Source organism: Oryzias latipes, chromosome 24, assembly GCF_053564925.1.
Source record: "Oryzias latipes strain Hd-rR chromosome 24, Olatipes_Hd-rR_3.1".
Taxonomy (NCBI): domain Eukaryota; kingdom Metazoa; phylum Chordata; class Actinopteri; order Beloniformes; family Adrianichthyidae; genus Oryzias; species Oryzias latipes.
Genome location: NC_136260.1, coordinates 8,401,696 through 8,421,275, shown reverse-complemented (window position 1 = coordinate 8,421,275; position 19,580 = coordinate 8,401,696). Strand labels below are relative to the sequence as shown.

Genomic DNA, 19,580 nt, shown 5'->3' with positions numbered 1-19,580 from the left:
CAACGCACGTTCAATCGTTTTCGGGCTCTACATACACTGAATGCACTTTGAAAGTTGAACCAAGTCAAACTTTGACCAATCAGGGATTTTGTAGTGACGTATGGATGGGGTCCCTTTTCATTCATGGACATTCAGCAGTTTAAAAACTGATCATAGAGGAGACATTAATAACTGCGGTTTGTGCCTGGATGGAATTTTATGACTCTTTCATATATCAGGATAGAGCTGTGAAAGGAAAAGCTAGCTGGACTTGCACCAATTTTACACCAATGTGTAAAATGTCAAATGCGTTAGTAAACAGTAGAAAAAGAAGAAGCCCCTTCCTATTTGTCCAGTGTGAACACCATATCAAGAACCCATAGTTAGCACCTTTTTCAACATCGGTAATATGCCCGGTGTGCCCGTATCCTCACCCATTAAGGCACAAACAGTCTTTACATTGAGAAATATGTAGTATACCGTACTCAGTGTTAAAGAATTGTTGCACAATCACCCGTACTCATCTTTTTTGTGTCTTATTGAAGAATCAATAAGTGCAGTACAGATGTCATACACAGTAAGGCAACTCCTTCCTACTTTTCTCCATCTTGCCACCGTATCAAGCTGCTGCTAACTCACAGGCTCAGGCTGATGGTAAAGCAGCTTAAACCCCAGGGCACAAAGGTCGTACCCAAAGAAAGAGAGAAGATTTAAACATGTCTGCTGAAGATTTCCTTCCTTCTCTCCGACTCCACAATAGGAGTTATTTGAAGAAATCATGCATCTCCGTGTCAGCGCCTAACTCAGAGGTACTCAGATCATTTAGAGTCACACGCGATTCTTAACAGGATGTTACCTGCTAGAGCCTTAGTTCCTTAAAGACGATTATGTCATAAGAGTGTCTGTGGGCTTAGCTTGACCAAAGATAGATATCAATGAGCGTTTCCCATTCATGCGATCCTTTTTTTACTCTGACTCATTGACAGCTAACTAAGAAGCTCCCGTTTGGCAGCTGAGAGTTAATTACATTAGCCTCTGCTATGGGAGAGGAGTAATGATGATGAGCGAGCTCCTCTGTGACATCGATCATATTTAAGTCATTTTTCTTTTACAGATGCTGCATGTTTTCGACAAACTTCCTGGGTTCAAGGCAATCAGTGTTGTAGGAATTAGGTAAGAACATGATCCATAAGTTCAAGTTGACAAGGATATAAACTATAGAGCAAATAAATGGTCAGTTGCCTCAGTAGCAAAGGTTTCCGCAGTGACTTTTTTTCCACCATTAAATAAGTTGACTATCTACATTCATTTGAATGAATTAGCGACCAACATTAAGATTTGACCAGATAATAAGCAAATGTTTTGTGCAACGTCTGACTAAACAAAAATGAAAAAAGTTGCTTTTTTTATCCTTTGTCTTATCTCAATAAAGAAGGCATGGGAAATAATGGTAGAATTGGTTTCAGCTGCACGCCTCTACTGTATCGTTTTGCATTAGAACACTTATTTTGATCATGATTTCTCCTGTAACACTTTCATTTCCTGCTTTAATACTTTATTCTTTTCCAATACAAGCGAGACACAGGACTCAGATGGGTAAGTGACAGAATGGAGAAGCTTTCTAATGGCCCTGTGTGTAGTTTACAGATCTGCTAATGTAGGTCCTTGTTTGATTCACAGGCAATAATGGTTCAGCCCTAAATATTCCCAAAGTTAGTTAGGCTTATTGACTAAATGGGGCATTGTTAGGAGGCTGGTTTCCATCAATCTTGTCCTGGTTTGTTTTGGATTTTTTTCCAAGTTTGCTGGATCACATTCTTTTCAGCATTAGATAAAGCAGGTGTGCAGAACAGCGTGGAGATGTGTGGAGGCAGTAATTGTTGGACAGCACCCTCCAATAATTAGACTCCCCTGTGGATTCTAGTGCTGTCATGGCCAATAACATGTAGCCAAGGCCTCAGCGGGAGCTTGTCCTCTAATCTATGAAGGATTCACGGCTTTCTCTCAGGCTGACACGAGCATTTCCACAAAAACAACAACAGACACAAGTTTGTTTTTAAATGAATGTATTCATTTTTAAACTGAACTTGTTTTTCATTGAGGACTCCAGTTTTTTTATGCTTTGGTTTAGGTTGAGCATTGCCTGTTGTTGTTTTTAACAAGTTTCAATTTTCTTAAAGACTGATGGCTTAACTGCCCGATGTATTCACTGAACATAAAAAAAGTTACTTAGCTTGGAGTGAAGCGACTATATGGTGATGTTTACATGACAACTTGAACAAACAACTTTAAACATGTGTTATGTGCTTCAGAGTCTGTGACCGTTCCGCTTTTCACAGGCCGGGAGGAATCTCTGTACATTATTCTCTTATATTTGAGAACAATTCCCCTCGAATAACCTTGGAGATGAATACGGGTACACCAGAGTCCTCAGCTGATTCTTTACTCAGGGAAATAGTGACTAAGGCTTTGCGTGAAGAGGCATCTCTACCGGTCAACCTGGACTCACTGAACTTCTATCCAGGTATCGTGGTAACATCCCTTCTGAGACTTCTCCTTCCTTCTGCTCACTGTTCTGACAGACATTTTGGATCTTCATTCAAATGGCTAAATGAGTGTGATCAACAAAAAGAAGAATAAAAATGACAAAGTGCCCAAAAAACTAGTGCAAAATCTTAAAGGATGAAATATTTGGTAAATTTTAAATTACTCATGGATGCATAAATGCAATGCATAAGTTATAAGGTTCAGCAATAAGGAGTAGACACTGGGTACATATGGTCACAATAAGTTTAGGGAAGAGGAACAAGGGGACCAAATGTCCTTTCTGAAGGGGAGAGGTATTTAGGTCTGTACTGACCAATCAGATCAGTAGCATAACCCAGACTCAGACAGTCAAGAGTTTATAAGTAGAAGAAATAAATAAATAAAAAAACACATTTACAGAAACATTTACAAGGTGTCAGAATAAAAGCCTGATCCCACTTTGCCATACATGTTAGTAATTTGGCAGGAGCATTTCAAGATCTTTTGAGTGTTCCTGGATATCTGGTTACAACTTTTTGTAATCGAGCTTGGATGGAATCAGTGTATGGACCGTGGTTTGTCATTACTCTGGAGAGGGATGTTTTAACAGTGACAATAATACACAAGTAAACAAATTCCTTTCTAGAGATCTATTTGGCAATTAAGATTTACCACAGTACAATTTTTATTTAAGGTAAAATCCTCCAGAGGTAGAATATCAAAAACACTTTTAATGGAAACAACTTTAACCAAACTTTTACCAGCTACTTCAGAATTGAGAAAGCCTCTTGGATAAGAGGTGAAACATCTTCTAACTTTAAAAACTAAGTCCAGATGACAGCCCTTAAACCTACTACAATGGTGGAATCAACCTGGATGAATGAGAGTCTTCATAGACAGACTTTAACCAAAGTTTGCAAGTTAAATGTGCTTGACATTAAAGTCTTAATACCTCCAAGACAAGCTCCTCATTCCTGGAATGGATGACTTTGCTCAGGCTGTTAGGATCATTTAAGACGAGATCATCAGGATAACAAAAGACATCATGTCATGTTCCCCAATGAGACCATTCAGAGGCAATGAAGAGGCAATTGAAGAGTTTACTAATGCAGTCTGGGCTGTTCTTTTAATTCAGGGTAAAAGCTAACAAGTTGAAGCTTGGCATTGCATGAATCTTTGAAATTAGCTCATCAATCGTCCAGTTAGTTAAAAGCCAGCCAAGGACAATACAGTGAAAGGATTTAGAAGTCTTAATATAGACCCCAGGTATAGACCCCAGACGCCAGCTGACATAGTATTCATTACTATTTGGAATCAAACAATTCAGCTCAGTTACAAAGAAAACAATTGGAAATTTTATGTTTGAGGGTGACCTTAAATTGGTTTAACTTCTTCCTCTATACCATGATGTCTGATACTGTCCATGTAACCTTCATTTAAGGTCCATCCACACCAGAGGTCTAAGTGTTTTTCCAATGGTACCAACATCACTTCTGTTTGTCATAACAAAAAGTGCTCACCCAATACCTCCAAAACACTTAAGTCATGTCTTTTATGAGCAGTATGATGACGTGTGTTTTGTGTATTTATTTGTTGTTTAATTAGGTTTGCTAGGTTGACCACTTTTACCTAATGAGGTGTTTTCCTAAAGTTTCCCATTCTAAAAATTCATTTTTTTCTGAACAGAAGAAACCCTGCCATCACTGACCATCTCCGCTGTTAAACCAACCAAGGTAAGAGACTGGACAGATACTACAAATTGTTTTCCAAATGTTGTTTTTTTCCAATACTCTCTTAATTAATGCATCAAACATCAAATGTTCAGATATCCCTAAAATGTAGGGCTGGTTAATACTTCTTAGTCATTAGTAATCGCTTGGGTCGCATTGGTCACAAGGTCATTGGAAGGGAATCACCCTGATTTCTGCAAAATGTGACACAAGCTGTTGAAATCATCCACGATTGTAGTTTTAACCCCGTAGTACAATTGTGTGCTTATTACACCATTCAACCTGAACTTCCAACCCCTATTCACTTCCCAGGATTAAAAAAAAGAAAAAGGTAGCTAAAACTGCATTCTAAACACAGTAAGGGGTTAGACATTTTATTCTAAATTCCGAAAAATAAAAAAACACAACATTTTCACGTTTGTAGGATATAGAACACACTATTGCGGTAGGGACCCAATACGATTGATGCAATGGCTGATCGCTATGAAGTATAAACCAGTCCTTACCAAGCATATGTTTTTTGTCTTAATCTCTCCCAGCCTAGTGACTCCCATAATGAGCTTGAAGTTGTGGTTGACGAGCCACAGACAGAAAAGCCTCAGCTGCTGGTTCCACTTACCACCAAGGAGAAAGGAAGCGATCTTGTGACTTTGCTGGATTCCACAGCTGTTGAGTATGAAGAGACAGCAAGTCAAAGTAGTTGGCCGACAACAAGCAGCAAACTCCGCCCTCCTACCATCGACACCCAGGATGAGTACAGGGTAATTTCTGTCGGTGATCCCAAGCCACCAGGTCAAGAACGAGAGGAAGACGAATTGCTCATCATTACACATGAGATTGAAACCATTCATCACAATGAAACTGGTGAACTTGTACGTGACTACATTCCAACCTCTCCTGCAATTCTTGAATTGCAGACAGATGCTCCATTTGTCACTCTGTCTCCTAACCTGATATTAGAGGAAGACCTGCATCTTCCTGATAAAGAAGGAGATAGTCTAAGTTTGGATATTGATCAGTTTGCCACTACAATTTCGGCAACCACAACTACACTTCAACAGGAACCGATTGATGCCATCTTCACAGGCCAGACACCCACACAGCCAATTGCAACCCTCAAGGAGGATGAAAACATTAACTTGCTTCCAAATGGAGAGAAGATATATTTAGAAGTTCCAGAGCTGTATAAACCTAGTGATGTTTTAGAAATTGATTCAAAGGATTTTACAGATTTAGAAACCAAATCTGAACTTGTACCAGACGAGAAGGTTGAAGTCACCACTGATGAATCGTTTGGGGTTTTGCAGCCAAAACTCGATCAAACTGAAGTTCTTGAGCCACTGGAAGATATTGATGCTCCACAACCTGAAATTAAGAGCAGTGAGCCAGATGAAGGATTAGTTGAAGTCTTAGAACCAAGTAAAGACAGAGAGGAAGTTTTACAACCAGTAAATGTAACTGGAATTTCAAAACTAGACAAAGAGGAGAAAATGTCAGAAGCTGAGAAAGACGCAAAGGAAGCTTCAGACAAAGATTTATCTGAGATATCTGGTATAAAAACTGAGTCAGACAAGGAGGAAGAAAGTGAAATAACTCAGCCTTTAGTACCAGATAAAGAAATTGTTCAAGTTTCTGAGTCTGAGAAGGAATCGACTGTGGTCTTAGAAGCAGATAAAGGAGCTCAGGAAATCTTAGGACAAGAAGGAAGGGAAAAGGATCTTGATATTTCAGAACAAGTTGTAGATTTTGAGGAAGAAAAAATGGATACAAAGACATCACTGAATGACACGTTACATGACATTTTCCTCAAAGGTGCAGAGAAAGAAGGAACTGTTGAATTAACAGCAGAAGAAGAAGAAACAGTTCAAGAGAGTGTTATAGAGATAACAATTCCAGACGTTACGGAGAGTTCAAAAGCAGGTCCAGTGCCTGAAACGTCTACAAAAACTACAGATAGAGTTTTAGAAGTCTTGCTACCTGAAGTTTCTCAAGAAACACCACTTGAAGTGTCTGTGCATGAAGTGCCTGAAGTCTCTCATGAAGTGGTTCTTGAAGAACCAACACCTGGCATTTCTGAGGAAAACCCACCTGAGGTTCCGGATGAAATGCTACTAGAAGTTTCTAAAGATTTATCACCTGAGGTTTCTAATGAAACACTTCCTAAAGTTTCTGAAGAAACATTACTTGAAGTTCCTGAAGTGCCTGAAGAAATGGTACCTGAGGATTTAGAAGAAACTGGAGTTGAATCAGCAGGGATGGGACCAGAACCAGGTGGAATTACAGATGAGGGACTTTCTGAGGTGGAAGAACCTGTGCCAGAGGTTTATGACTATGGCACTAAAGCAATCGAGGACACGTCTCAACCTTCAAAAGAGGACGATGGCTTTACAGTTCCAGCCCCAGTGGAGAAAGTTTTTGAAACAGTGACAGACATGAAATCAAAACCAGAGTCTAAGCTAGGACAGGAAAGGGATGAAACCAAGGAGAAAAAAGAAGGGATCCCTGGAACAAGGGAAGAGGAGGACGAGTTTATGTTTGTTCCCTCACCAGAACCTAAGAAGGAATTAGAAGCACCTCAGGTGCCTGCAGTTCAACCTCCACAAGTGAAAACACCTGTGGATCTTAAACCAGATGAGGAGCTTGGGGAACCTTTAGAGCCACCAATTCCAGCATCAGATAGTCTAAAGCCAAATTCAGAACTTGATCCAGACAAAGACAGAGTTGACATCTTACCAACACTGAGAGAGTTACCTGTAGAGCCTGAAGCAGAATCCAAAGAAGGTCTAGTTGTTGAAATCTTAGAGGGAGCTGATGTTTCAAAGACCCTCCCGGATGATGGCAATGTTGGGATTGTTGAAACAGGACCCAAACAGGACATTACTGAGCCACCTGCAGAATCAATCAAAATCTTTCACACTTTAGATAACTTGGAGGATCCTCTAATGGGCAGAGATTCTGTTCAAGTTATCAAAGATCCACTCACACATCCAGCAAAGGAGGAGGATAACATACCCATCATAGCGCATGACCCATTGTCTGAGGAAAGAATAGAGGCGCCTGACTTTGAGTATCCAATCGTTTACACCAAGGAGGAGGAGGATGGCGAAAAAATCCAGGTGGAGAGTGACCGCAGTGCCTTTACGACAGCAAAAACAACCAAGAGTGATGACTTTGAAGCAACTACAAGCACAGGTAAGAGAGAGTCTGATGCCTTTTGAAAAGAAAGGACCTGACGATGACTGATAAAATACAGCTCCAAAATATTAAATACCAAAATAATTAAATGTTTCTTAATTAGGCAAGGCTTTTAAAGGAATTGTAGATTGTTTCAGAATTTTTCAACAAAATATTACTTTTCAATTTATACTATTAGGCTAAGATTGTACACAATGGAATATTTGAATGCCTTTGGACTTCCAACTCAATTGTGTCTCTTGTTTTGAGAACAGTTTCAGAAAAAAAGGACACAGGAGGATTACCAAGGGAGATGGAAACAGATGAAGACATTAGTCTGGCAGCTACAAGAGCTCCAGAAACCCCCCTCACAGCGCCTGCTGGTGCATCCAAAGGGCAGCTTTCAGGGCCAACTGTAGACCCTGGACTCTTTGAGGTAGCAGAGAAATCCACACATTCTATGGACGTGTTCACAGGAGGGGATGAAACTGAGCCAAAGGTTGAGGTGGAGCAACATGAGCCACTTACCATCACTTTTAGTGAAGTCTTTGAAGAGCCAAGGGAAGAACTAACAGAGAGCCACTCCAGCCCACCAGATAGTGTGGATGTAGAGGTTGATGAACCAATTTGGCTTCTTTCGGAGGAACTGGACCATAGAAGCCAGCCAGGTTTGGACGCAAACGAGCTGTGGGATATGGGAAGTGGTTTCACTCTAGGAGGGGAGGAACGCAGCACATCCCCACCTCCTGTGAAGTATATTACCACACCCTCAATGACCACCGCCAGCCACGGTCGGGAACTTGTGGTGTTCTTCAGTCTGCGTGTCACCAACCTGGACTTTTCTGAAGACCTCTTCAACAAGACGTCATCCGAGTACAAATCCCTGGAAACCACTTTCCTGGATGTAGTGAGTACTATTAAGTATATATGCCTATATACACAGAAAATAGGTGTATTACAGTAACACAAAAGCACAGTAGAGGTACTGTTCCAATTGGGGATGCACTTCTAAATGTTGTATGCAACCCAGAGCATTGAAGTGAAAATAAAACTTTCCTTTCTATTTTAGAAAAAATACAAGTCCTGTTTAAAGTGTTGAACCTGCAGTGAAAAGAAAGAAAATGTCAAATTGACTTTCTGTAAAAAAACATATTGTCTATGCTGGAGTTTCTGTTGTCATTTTAACTCTTTAATGCTGTTTTTTTTTTTAATCTTAGAATTCTAGTTAAATATATCATATCTCTCACTGTTTTTAAATGAATAAGTTCTGTAGTTTAATGAATAAAAGCTACATTTATTGTTTGAAGACATATGGTTAATGTTGTTGAATCAGCTGTCACTTTTCTTGACTCCCTCGAGGAATTTAAAGCCCTCACCCAACCTTCTGCTTCCATTTGCAGCTGCTGCCGTACTTGCAGGCAAATCTAACTGGCTTCAAGAAATTGGAGATTCTCAACTTCAGGAAGGGCAGCGTTGTTGTCAACAGCAAGATGAAATTCACCAAGTCTGTGCCGTACAACATCACAGAGGCTGTCCACTGTGTGCTCCAGGACTTTTGCTTGTCCGCTGCCAGGAAACTGCACATCCAGATAGACACCCGCTCCTTGGACATAGAACCGGGTACAGTCACTCAAAAAAGAACCATTTCTCCAAGTTTAATAAGACGTTTTGACCAAAAGTCCTGGACAGAGGGAGGAGCTGCAGCCTCTATTTGTGGATTATTAGAACTTAAAAGGATTCATTTTTGTTGTTTAAAATATGAATTTAATACAATTTTTGGTTCATTTTATTAGTCCAGAACCATGTGATGGCTTATGTGACATTGCTACCAACAAAACTATGAAATAAATAAATAAGAAAAGGCCTTTAGAATACAGTAAAGTATTTGAATGTGTGCTATATTTGTTTAGGTTCCGCCATATTTATGTTCCTTAAAGACCTACTATGATGAAAATTGTGTTTTTGGTGTTTTTAACTTGTTCCTGTGGTATTTCTCTGGTGATGGAGGAGACATATGTAGAAAAAAAAACCAAGCTTAAAATAGCATTTCAGAGTATTTCTTTATTTAAATCATTGTAACTCCGGAGCTATAAGTTCCCAGCTCCACTGCGCAACGGCTAAGGAAAAAAGGGGCGGGGTGCCAACAGTCCCGCCCACAACTGAGAGGCGACTTTCAAATGAACTCCTGCCACTCTGCAGAAACTGTCCAAAAAAACATCATAATTAAAAGACCACTGGGAGTGCTATTAAAACAGATTAAAGGATTATTTAATGCCCCCAACACTCTCATGCCCCCATTTTTTTAACTTTATGAAAACTTGCTGATGCATGTTATCCTTAAGTTGCAGGAGTTGAATATAGCCATGGTTCATATTTAACTTCTGAGAACTTGGCCCACTCAATTCAGTCTGCTCAAGATTTTTTAGAGGTGAAATTTGCCTTTGAGGCTGGTTCATTCACAAAATCTTTGATTTTCTTTTTGTTCATGTAAATGAATTTTTTCCCTAAAATCGGATAAAGGTACACCTCGTATGCCTAAAATACCTTGATTACAAATGCAAACATAGTGAGCAAGCCCCAATAATACAAAAAATAAGAGATATAAAAAAGAACAACCCTTAGGAAGAGCAGTAAAAGCTGGTACCTTTCCCCAACCCAATGCTAACCACCTGCATCTGAGCTTTCCGGCCCAGACCAGAAATTCCAGGCTTTAAATATCTTCATGTTTGTTTTTTGTTGTACAAAAAGCAGCTTTAGAAACTTACACTGTTATCTTTAAGAGAAGATGCTTTTTTCTTACAACTCTTTTAAACAAGTAATTGTAATTTAGTCTCTAAATGTGTAACATCTGTGAACCTGGCTTTGGTCCTCAAAAATGCTGATGCTGATAGACTTCTTTTCTTTGACCTTCTCCACTCAGCTGATGAAGCTGATCCCTGCAAGTTCCTTGCCTGCGACGAGTTTTCTCGCTGCACAGTCAACCGGCGGACGAAGGAGGCAGAGTGTCACTGCCAGCCGGGCTTTCTGTCGGTGGACGGCCTACCCTGCCAGAGCGTGTGTGTCCTCCAACCGGACTACTGCAGAGATGGAGAGTGTGAAATAGTCCCAGGACAAGGAGCCTTGTGCAGGTAAGTCAATGCAAAGCTTTGATTATCAGACACCAGCTGAAGTGTAGGCTCAAGTTTGTTCAAGAGAAGCAGAACAAACTAGTGGCAAACAAAGATTTTTACAAAAACATGTAGTTTACTACATTTCAACGTGGTCAAATATACTAGAAATCTCAGAAATATTGCAGGTTAAACTGTGAGGTTTAAAAAAAAAACATTTTTTTAGGAATGTAATATTTTTAAAATGTTTTAACAAGCAATCACAAGTCTGATTTTAAAACTGCCACAGCTTAAAGGTTTAATCAGATCAGGAAAGAAAACTAAAACGCTTTCAATTTGAAAGGTGTATCAAACTATTCTTTAGGTTCTTTTGGAGAAAACTTGATTTTATACAAATCAACTCCCCTTTTGGTGATTCTGCTTTGGTTTTTCACCAAGTAAAGCTACTAAAGGAAGTAAAGCTAGAACTCGGAGTAGAACCGCTGCTCCTCCACATCGAGAGGAGCCAGTTGAGGTGGCTCGGGCATCTAGACCGGATGCCTCCTGGACGCCTCCCTGGGGAGGTGTTCCGGGTATGTCCCCCTTGGCGGAGGCCCCAGGGTAGACCCGCTGGAGAGACTATGTCTCCCGGCTGGCCTGGGAACGTCTAGGGTCCCCCCCCGAGGAGCTGGAGGATGTGGCCGGGGAGAGGGAAGTCTGAGCACCTTTGCTTAGACTGCTGCTCCCACAACCCGGTCCCGGATGAACGAAAGAAGATGGAGGGATGGAGGGATGGATGGATGGAAGCAAAGCTGCGTTCACACTTCTACTTTTAAATGAAAAGTGTATATAAACGTGTGTAACCCTTGTGCTATCCTAGGCACTTTACCATTGGGAGTTGGGTCATCTAGACCCACTAGACAGTGCTCTGAAGCTTTTGTCTTCAATGATTTGTGAACCTCACTGGTGTCCATGGATTACATGAAATCTTTCCACCTTTATCCACCTTTGTCATGGTAGGAATAACACGTCAATGCAAGGGTGGGGTCATCTAAGATAGCACAAGGGATAAATGTGTGTTTTGAGCTTCAGCATTCTTAACTCTCGGCTTCACTCGTTTCACCGTGAAAGTTTTTAAGGTCGTTCTTTATGGGTCTAAGTACAAAGCGCGTGGCCATTGAATGTGTGCTGCAAGTTAAACCAGTTGAACTTTGACCAATCAGGGACTTGAATTTGGTAATGACATAAGGACGGCGTCCCCTTTTACTTCACCGAAGTGCCAACCGTTGGAATATTGATCATTGAGGAGAAACGAATAATTACGGAATCATATAACACCAAGTCTTATAGACTTCTAGACAACTCTTAATAGAGCTGTGAAAGAAAAAGATTTGCACCACTTCAACCTTTCCTGGCAAGCCTCTTCCATCTGTAGGTGGGGGACATGTACTAGTAAACAGTAAAAAACAAAAAAAGTAGAGGAAGCCCCTCCCTGCTCTTCCAGTGTGAACACCATAGGCTAAACAGACATTCAAGAACCCGCATTTAGCGGTTTACTGAACACGCGTCACATCACATGCCCGTTGTGTCCGTTGCTTTACTCATATTAGCAACACTTTCATTTTTCATTTTAAACCCAAGCTTTTGACCACAAATTCCACAGAGATGATTTTATATGCGGTGAATTTTGATGATGCATTTGCAAAGCCGCAAACACAAAGCTGAATTAATTCATTCAAGTTCCATTTATTCCTCTGTTTGAGTTTCAGCTTTTCAAAACTCTACAGAATGTTAGTTTGTGTACAAAAAGCATATAATTCCACCACATATGTATGCAGTTCAGAGTTTTCAGTGGTATTTTTAGTCATTCTCTTTTATCATAAAATAAAACTGATCATAATTTACACATTTATTGATTTTCTTATTGATGAAGTCTCACTGCACACCCCATTCTATAGTGTAGACCTGCTTTCAGGATTGAATCTCCTCTGTGTAATCTGTTTAGGTAAACAGGAATAAATATGTTTCCAAAGCGACATAAGGAGAACTGAATAAAGAAAACACTGTTTATTGTCTGGTTTTCAGCCAACCAAAGTTAAACTGGACACAGTACTTGACTATCCGCTCAGTTCAACATAGAAGCAGCCTGAGCAAACGCCACGTTCTTCGCTGGCGGCTTTTCTCCCAGTCTCGTGTGGACGACGGAAACACGGCCTGTGAGGGTTGAATTCATCTTGGATTTGCCACATTTCATTAACACTGAACCTTGTTTGGTCTAATCCAGCAACCATCAGGCTAAATGCAGGCCCGTAAAAGAGAAAACAGCAGTAAATACTGAACACAACTCAGCAGGCGAATGCTGTGGAGCTGCACGTTTCCCCTAATCTCATTTAGCTGCATGACAACACGGCAGCCAGCTGGAAGAAGCACAGACATCTTTCCAGACATATTTGGACACTTGTTAATCAAAAAAGCCCTGAAAAGAAAAGGATTTTTTTCTTATCGCCTCGCTCTTCTGGACACTAAATTTTCATGACCTGAGCTTTCTTCTTTTTAAAGAGGATTTTATTGGACTGTGACTCTTCTGAGTGTTGCCCTAACACATTTATTTCAATGTTTGTGGTTTGGAAAACGGCATGCTGGGAGATTGGAGGAGTTCTGATCACTTGCAAACGTCTCATTCAACTGACGGGCTTCTTTTTGAATAAAGAGGGTTTGCCATCTAAGAATGCTTTGCTTTATAATAGTTCACGCTAGTTCATCCATGGAAAAAAGAGAAATGGGTCATGAAAGAAGGCTTGAAAACAAAAATCTAAAGTTTGGGCGTGGACTGAATTCTGCTGTCATCACAGCGGAGTTGACAGAGCTTTGTAGGACTGGAACCTGGAGTTTAGAACAGAACAGTGATGGTGACAGGCTGTTCTCAGTCTGCTGGCAGAATAATCAGACACAGCTGAAAGGGTTTTAACTTCTTCTCCTAGCTGCTGCCAAAAGACTGATCTTTACTGACACTTTTCCAAGTAAAGTAAAGCCAACTAAAACTTTTTCTTTTGTCAGGTGAATGTCTTTGCATTCTTGTTAAACGCTGCTCTTTCCATAATGTGGTGTCCTTCTCTGGATTTGTAAGAATACAGAGGTTCTAAATCTGGGTCTTTAGGCTTTAGGAAAAGCACAAGGAACTCATTTTTGCAGAAATTAGAGCAAAAAAATGTTCTTTTACACTTCAAACTATTAAATTCCTATTTAAAATTTTAGACAATCCACAACTTTGACCCAGTTTGACGCTGTTCTAAATGCTTTGACTACTCTTTGCTTTTCAAAATCAGCACAGTCAAGAATATTTTGTCTCATTGAGACTCAGGAGGTTAAAAAAAAAAGGAAATTATTATTAAACAGACTTAAAGTCATTTTATTTCGCTTGATACTTTTGACAATACAAAAAGCTTAATTTAAGATAAAAAAAAAACAACTCAAGTTTCTCAGTAATTTCTAGTTAATTTTTTAGGATTTTATTTTCAAGTTGGATAAAGTTAGTCTGGCAGTCATTATCATAATTTTGGGGAAAAAAATGCAGATTCAATGGAAGAATAAGTAAGATGGACTAACTTGTACTAAGCCTGTATTCTCATTTTGTCACATTTCTTTCTAAAATGACTAATTTTCATTTATTACACTAGTTTTTTGTGACTGCATCAGCTACAAGATACATTAAAAATTATAAAATACAAACCTTTTGTGCAAAAGCAGCAACAAAAAATACCTATTATTGAGCTACTTAAAATTTAATCTGAAGTATTAACTTTTTTAGCTTATATTTCTCTTTCTGAAAGCTTGTGTGGAACTCCTTGTTTCTAGATTTTGATATCTTCATGTAATATATAAGATTTCTTGTTCTGGATTATGAATGGACAGATATTTTACAACTTTCTAGAAATTTGTTTTATTTTCTTTCCTATTTTGAAGCTACCACTGTTAACAGTAAAGCATCAGAGGATGATTTGCACAGAAAACCCTAAAAGGCTGAAGCATTTGCAAGTAAAGGTTTTGCTTTCTGTCCTGTTTTCATCCTTTTTTATCCTTACAGACACAAAGGAGGCTTAACATATCCTGGCCTGGCCTTTTAAGAAATGATTCTGGATGGGACCGCACCTGAGAGCACAATAAAAGGTAGCTGAGCGTTAGGCAGATTTATTGAGACGATGCTGTGATTAAATTTCACATGTCCACTCATGTGTTACTTCAAGAAAAGACGCGCACACTCCCAGTGTAAATTAGAGCTGATGAAGGTGAGATTAATTTCCAACACAAACACCTGTGAACGCCATTATCCGCTGTGATTATTTTATCTAAACGAATTGCTGCACTCTAATCCGGGCTGTCAGTCTGAGCCCAAATTAGTTTAATGCTTTCTGTGTTGAAACAGACACACAGCTGATGGTGAGTAATTAAACCTCCCAAAGGATGGAGGAGGACTGAACAACAACAGCTTCGGCGGTCTCAACTGAAAGGTGATTAGTCTGCCTCTAGGTGATCCTCGTTTGGGGTCTGAGTCACCGCCAAGCTGCAGGGGGAAAACTCAAGCCCCGTCACCTGCTCCTGCTTCTCAAAAACAAACGCCGCCTTCTGAAAGGGAAGATGAAATGCATGCCTGGGTCGCATTTGCCACCTGGGTTTGCACAGAAATTCTTTGTTGTGTTGGTGCCGTAGGCTCCAGGGTCACTATTTGTAGACAGAGAGGCTGAGACAATGAGAGGGAGGTGACGTTAAGGGCTGAATCTGTTTAAGGGGACACAGCAAGCAGCAGAAACATGAGCACACACCGAAAAAACAACAACAAAACTGTGTTGGCACCTTCATTAAAGCTCGTTTTCAGCCTTGTGTCCCAACAGTTTTTCTCCAGAATGCATCTTTTCTAAATCATCTTTGCCATAAACAGTTTGTAGCTGTTAGGACAACATATCAAGATGCATTTCTTTTCTAATCCTAGCAGCTGCAGTTCAGCTGAAGGATGAGAGTTAGGTTTGGGTTTAAAATGGGAAGAGAAATACATCCAGTCTCATGCTTCTTTACATTTATCAGATGTCTGTTATGGAGGAGCATGACTTGATAAAGCTGGTGTTTTATATTTCAAAACATGTTTTGTAGATTTAGTCTCAGGGATCCAAACCTTTTGTTTTTTTCCTGTGTTCAGGTTTTTGTGCGTTTATGTTTGGATGTTTTTAAAGCTGGGACACAAGACAGAAGGTCTGCAATTCCATTAAAGATTTGAGACAATTCACTCTCTGCAAGCTTAAATAAAAAATCAGACGCATGTTAAAAAATATCTTTGAATTTTATAATCAGAATCTGGCAGCTAAATATTTTTGCTGTAATTTTTAGCTGATCTTGATGGGTTTTTTTTTTTGTTTTTAGATTTTAACCATTTAGAACTGGACTGAGTGACTCCGCCTCCCTGGCGTTCCAAACAGGAAGTACCAACTGGCTCCAAAAATTCCAAGTTTATAGAGAAATAAATAGCTGTTACTGAGTTATTACATTTTCAACAGTAATCCTTCTTCTCTACTTTTTGATTTTTTTACCATGTTCTTGCTAAGTTGACATTTTTTTCACTGAAATTTTTCCTTTTGTTCAAGTTATAAACTGACCTGTCAGATGCCTCAATAAAAGGATCTGGTCTCATGCTGAATGTTCGAAGTGATTGACAGATTCTGCCGAGCCCGCTTTCGAGTGGTAGGGGTGTGTGGACTTCTAAAAGGCTCACCCCTGATTGGTGAGAGTGGTTGCCATAGAAACATAGACTCAGACCAACTCGAACCAACCACTGCGTACTGAAGATGTCTGGTTCCAAAATGGTGGCGTTATTATTGCAAAATATGGCGACTGAAATGACTTCATCTCATTGGAGCTGAGAGTAAACAGTTTTCTATGGTTGACGCCAAACTCATTCAGTCCAGTTCTCATTTAATACAGTCAATGGTTTGAGCCTAAACACTATAATAAAGTCAGATAGCCCATTAACTTATTAAACCATTTGAACATTTCTGCAGAATTAAACTTTTATTTCTGGGATGTTGAGTTTTAGTTTGGTTTCATTTTACCCATTTACAAAATCAATGCTCCAGTAAAAACTTAACTAAGATCTCTTCATCTTTAAAGTTTTTAAGCATATGGTCATGTTTTAGAAAATTCACCAAAAAAATAAAACTTTTCTCACCATTTGTGTCTCTGCAGACTCTGAAATGGAACGTGGACAAAGAAAGTCAAGATCTTCAAAGGCTTCACTCACCGAAAGACCAAGAAAAAAATCTGGGATTGGTGGAACGGAGGCAGTTTATGAAAAAAAAAAAAGAAAAAAAAGAAAATACGTTTGTTTTGAAACTTTTTAGACTTCATACCAGAGGACAGACTTTCCATCTGGAGAAACTGCCAGCGTCTGCAGCTAATGACTGGGATGCATCAATCAGGTTTCTATTCATCGACTCTGGACTGTTTTGTACAGTTTTGCTGATTGTGTGTTTGTAGAAAACAGTGTATGTACTATGTCAGAAAAAGTTGAATAGGCCTCTTAAATGTGGAAGAGAAACACCTTTCATTAGGAGTTTTTTTTTGTAAATGGCCTCCCAAATTATAAGAAAATCTTATGGTTTCATTTTTTTTTCTTTCGAAATCAGAACCGCTTTTATTTTATGGGTATTTATGAAAATTTCAATCGTTTCTTGCCATCCTTTGGTATTCAGACACACAAAAAAAACAGTGGATTTAAAATTCCTGTTTGTCTTTAAACTGCAACCGTTTTTCTTCTCTGATGTGGCTGTTCCTCCTATCAAAGTGTGCTCTATGTTCAGCTCTGAAGTGATCTGTCCCATACCACTACCCTACCTCTCCTGTGTTTTGCTTGTTAGCTTCCGTTTGTCCAGCGTCTCTGCAGCTCCACAGATCAATGTGCATCCCTGCCTCCACCTCATGGCAGAAGGCAGAGACAGGCGCTCTTCGATGTGCTGTCCAACACCGTGCGACCGCTACGACACTTTACATTCTCACTCTGCTATGCAACACTTGTTTTCATTTAAGGCTGACCATGAACTGTTTCTCCTGTCTGAAATTTCTTCAGCCGTCCTTTTGCTTGAAGCTCTGTCCTTTTCCTCCAACCGCCTTAGATTTCACTATTGAAGATGGTTTGGTTTTTTTAACAAACGGATCCAAAGGAAACACCTGAGTTCAACATTTCTCACTCTTCCCTTCCTTTCCAGTCTTTTTTTTATTTTTATTTTTTTTACCATGTTTGTTCTTCGTCACTAAAGAAAATGTCCATGACATAAACCCAAGGGGTTCTATCACTTTTTTCTTTCCGTTTGAAAAGCCTGTGTCTGCCGCGCTTATGCTATTAGAAAAGATGGACATGCCACCGATAACACTTAAGTAAGAGTTTTCCAACTTTTGTCAAAATGAAGACACTTAAGGCACAAAGAACGGATTAATGGATAAAACCCTAGACTACCAGCTCTCAATTCTCACCAAACAAGAATCTTTTTTTTTTTTTTTTATTTAGTTTATCTGAATGTAATTTTTTTTTCAAATCATCTTAATTTGAAACTGTTTTGGATGAAAAGGTTTTGTTAAAAAAGTTACAATAAAGACAATAAAATCTGTTTTGGTAAAATGAGCAAAGGTTTCTAAAAGTAAAAAGAAAAAGTTGAAAATCAATTATCAAAACAGTGTTAAGTTTTAATCAACTAAAGTCATTAACATTTTTTAAAATCTTAGCCGTGTCTAAAGCTACTGAGCCATCGGACGTGATGTTTGTTCCAGGACGCACTGAACGCACCTCTTGAACGTGCATTTAGCCCACGGTGTTCACACAGCACAAGCAGGGAGGGACTTCTTTCTTTTTCTACAGTCTAGAGCATGTCCATCACCTACGGATGGAAGAGCTTTTGTGTGAAATGTCGTAGCAGTTCAAATCTGGTGAATTTTGCTCCAGGCTTTTCCTTTTACAGCTTTATTCCGATTAATCAAAGACTTGGGTGTCAGAATTCCAGCCGGGCACAAACTGAATTTAGAAACTTCTCCTTCATGAACAATTTTCTAACGGTTGGCAATTCTTCTACCAAAGCCACGTCCCTGATGGGTCAAAATTCAACCTGGTTTAACTTTTCACATATAGCCAAAAAACCATCTTAAACATGTGCAGTCCTCATAACCACAAGAGTTTTGAGCATGGAATCCCAAAATGGGTGCTTACACAGTGGTCACCTAAAGCCGCATTGCTGAAGGCAGCGTGAACATAGCTACATGTCTGGTTTGACATTCAGCTAGAAGTTAATCTTTTAGTTTAAAATGGGTTCCACAATATTAGACCAACAAGTGTTATGAACAAATGCAAAACCAAGCAAACACTTTATACTTCCAAAGGTTTTCTGACAATCATGCACAGGCTGGAGATGATGAATGATACACAGCAGTTCTGATCATCTTCATCAGCTCCGCATGAAGCTTAGGACCAAAGCTGTTCGTTTCGAACTTTTACATTTTGCAGTCAAGCACCAAATTCTCCACCTTCTAGATTGAGTTCAAGCATACTTGATTAATTCACATCATTTCAATGACCCAGTCAAATCCAGAAGAAAGGTCAAAGTTCAGTCACACTTTGTAGAGAATCTTAACTCCCTTTCAACATGATCAAAGGCTGCATTTGCCACCAAACTGTTGTAATTTTTGTATTTACATAATACGACTTAACTAGAGGCACATTATTAGATCAGCTTTTACTTTGCACTCCTGAACTTTTTCTAAGGTCAAGAGCCGTTTAGCAAAATCAGCCACTTTGTATGTTAATAGATTCCAACGCTGTAACTGTTGTTCACTTTATGTAAATAACATGTCGCTGTTCTCTCTGTGTCAACTAATGTACTCATGTTTATTATTGCTGCTCTGGGAGAACCAGTGACTGTAATGTGGACCTTTTTTTTTTTTTTTTCCAAAAGTGTTAATGTGTTTCATAATTATTAGCTGTACTGAATAAAAAAAAGAAATCAACCCAGAGTTTTTCTTTTAGTTTTATGGAGAGCTGATTTTTGCCTGCAGC

The 19,580-nt window shown here is 39.4% G+C and overlaps 1 protein-coding gene across 1 annotated transcript in view; it reads left to right on the top strand.

The window, feature by feature from the left end:
* Positions 1-19,537, top strand: part of impg1a (interphotoreceptor matrix proteoglycan 1a) — a 34,859-nt gene extending 15,322 nt beyond the window's left edge. The window contains exons 8-17 of the mRNA XM_011491911.4: positions 1,094-1,152; positions 1,555-1,575; positions 2,319-2,503; positions 4,192-4,238; positions 4,775-7,427; positions 7,685-8,316; positions 8,810-9,029; positions 10,330-10,537; positions 14,580-14,662; positions 16,727-19,537. Of these exons, the coding sequence (XP_011490213.1) occupies positions 1,094-1,152; positions 1,555-1,575; positions 2,319-2,503; positions 4,192-4,238; positions 4,775-7,427; positions 7,685-8,316; positions 8,810-9,029; positions 10,330-10,537; positions 14,580-14,619 (4,065 nt within the window). The 3' untranslated portion in view covers positions 14,620-14,662; positions 16,727-19,537. The remainder of the gene's footprint in view (positions 1-1,093; positions 1,153-1,554; positions 1,576-2,318; positions 2,504-4,191; positions 4,239-4,774; positions 7,428-7,684; positions 8,317-8,809; positions 9,030-10,329; positions 10,538-14,579; positions 14,663-16,726) is intronic.
* Positions 19,538-19,580: the final 43 nt, after the last annotated feature.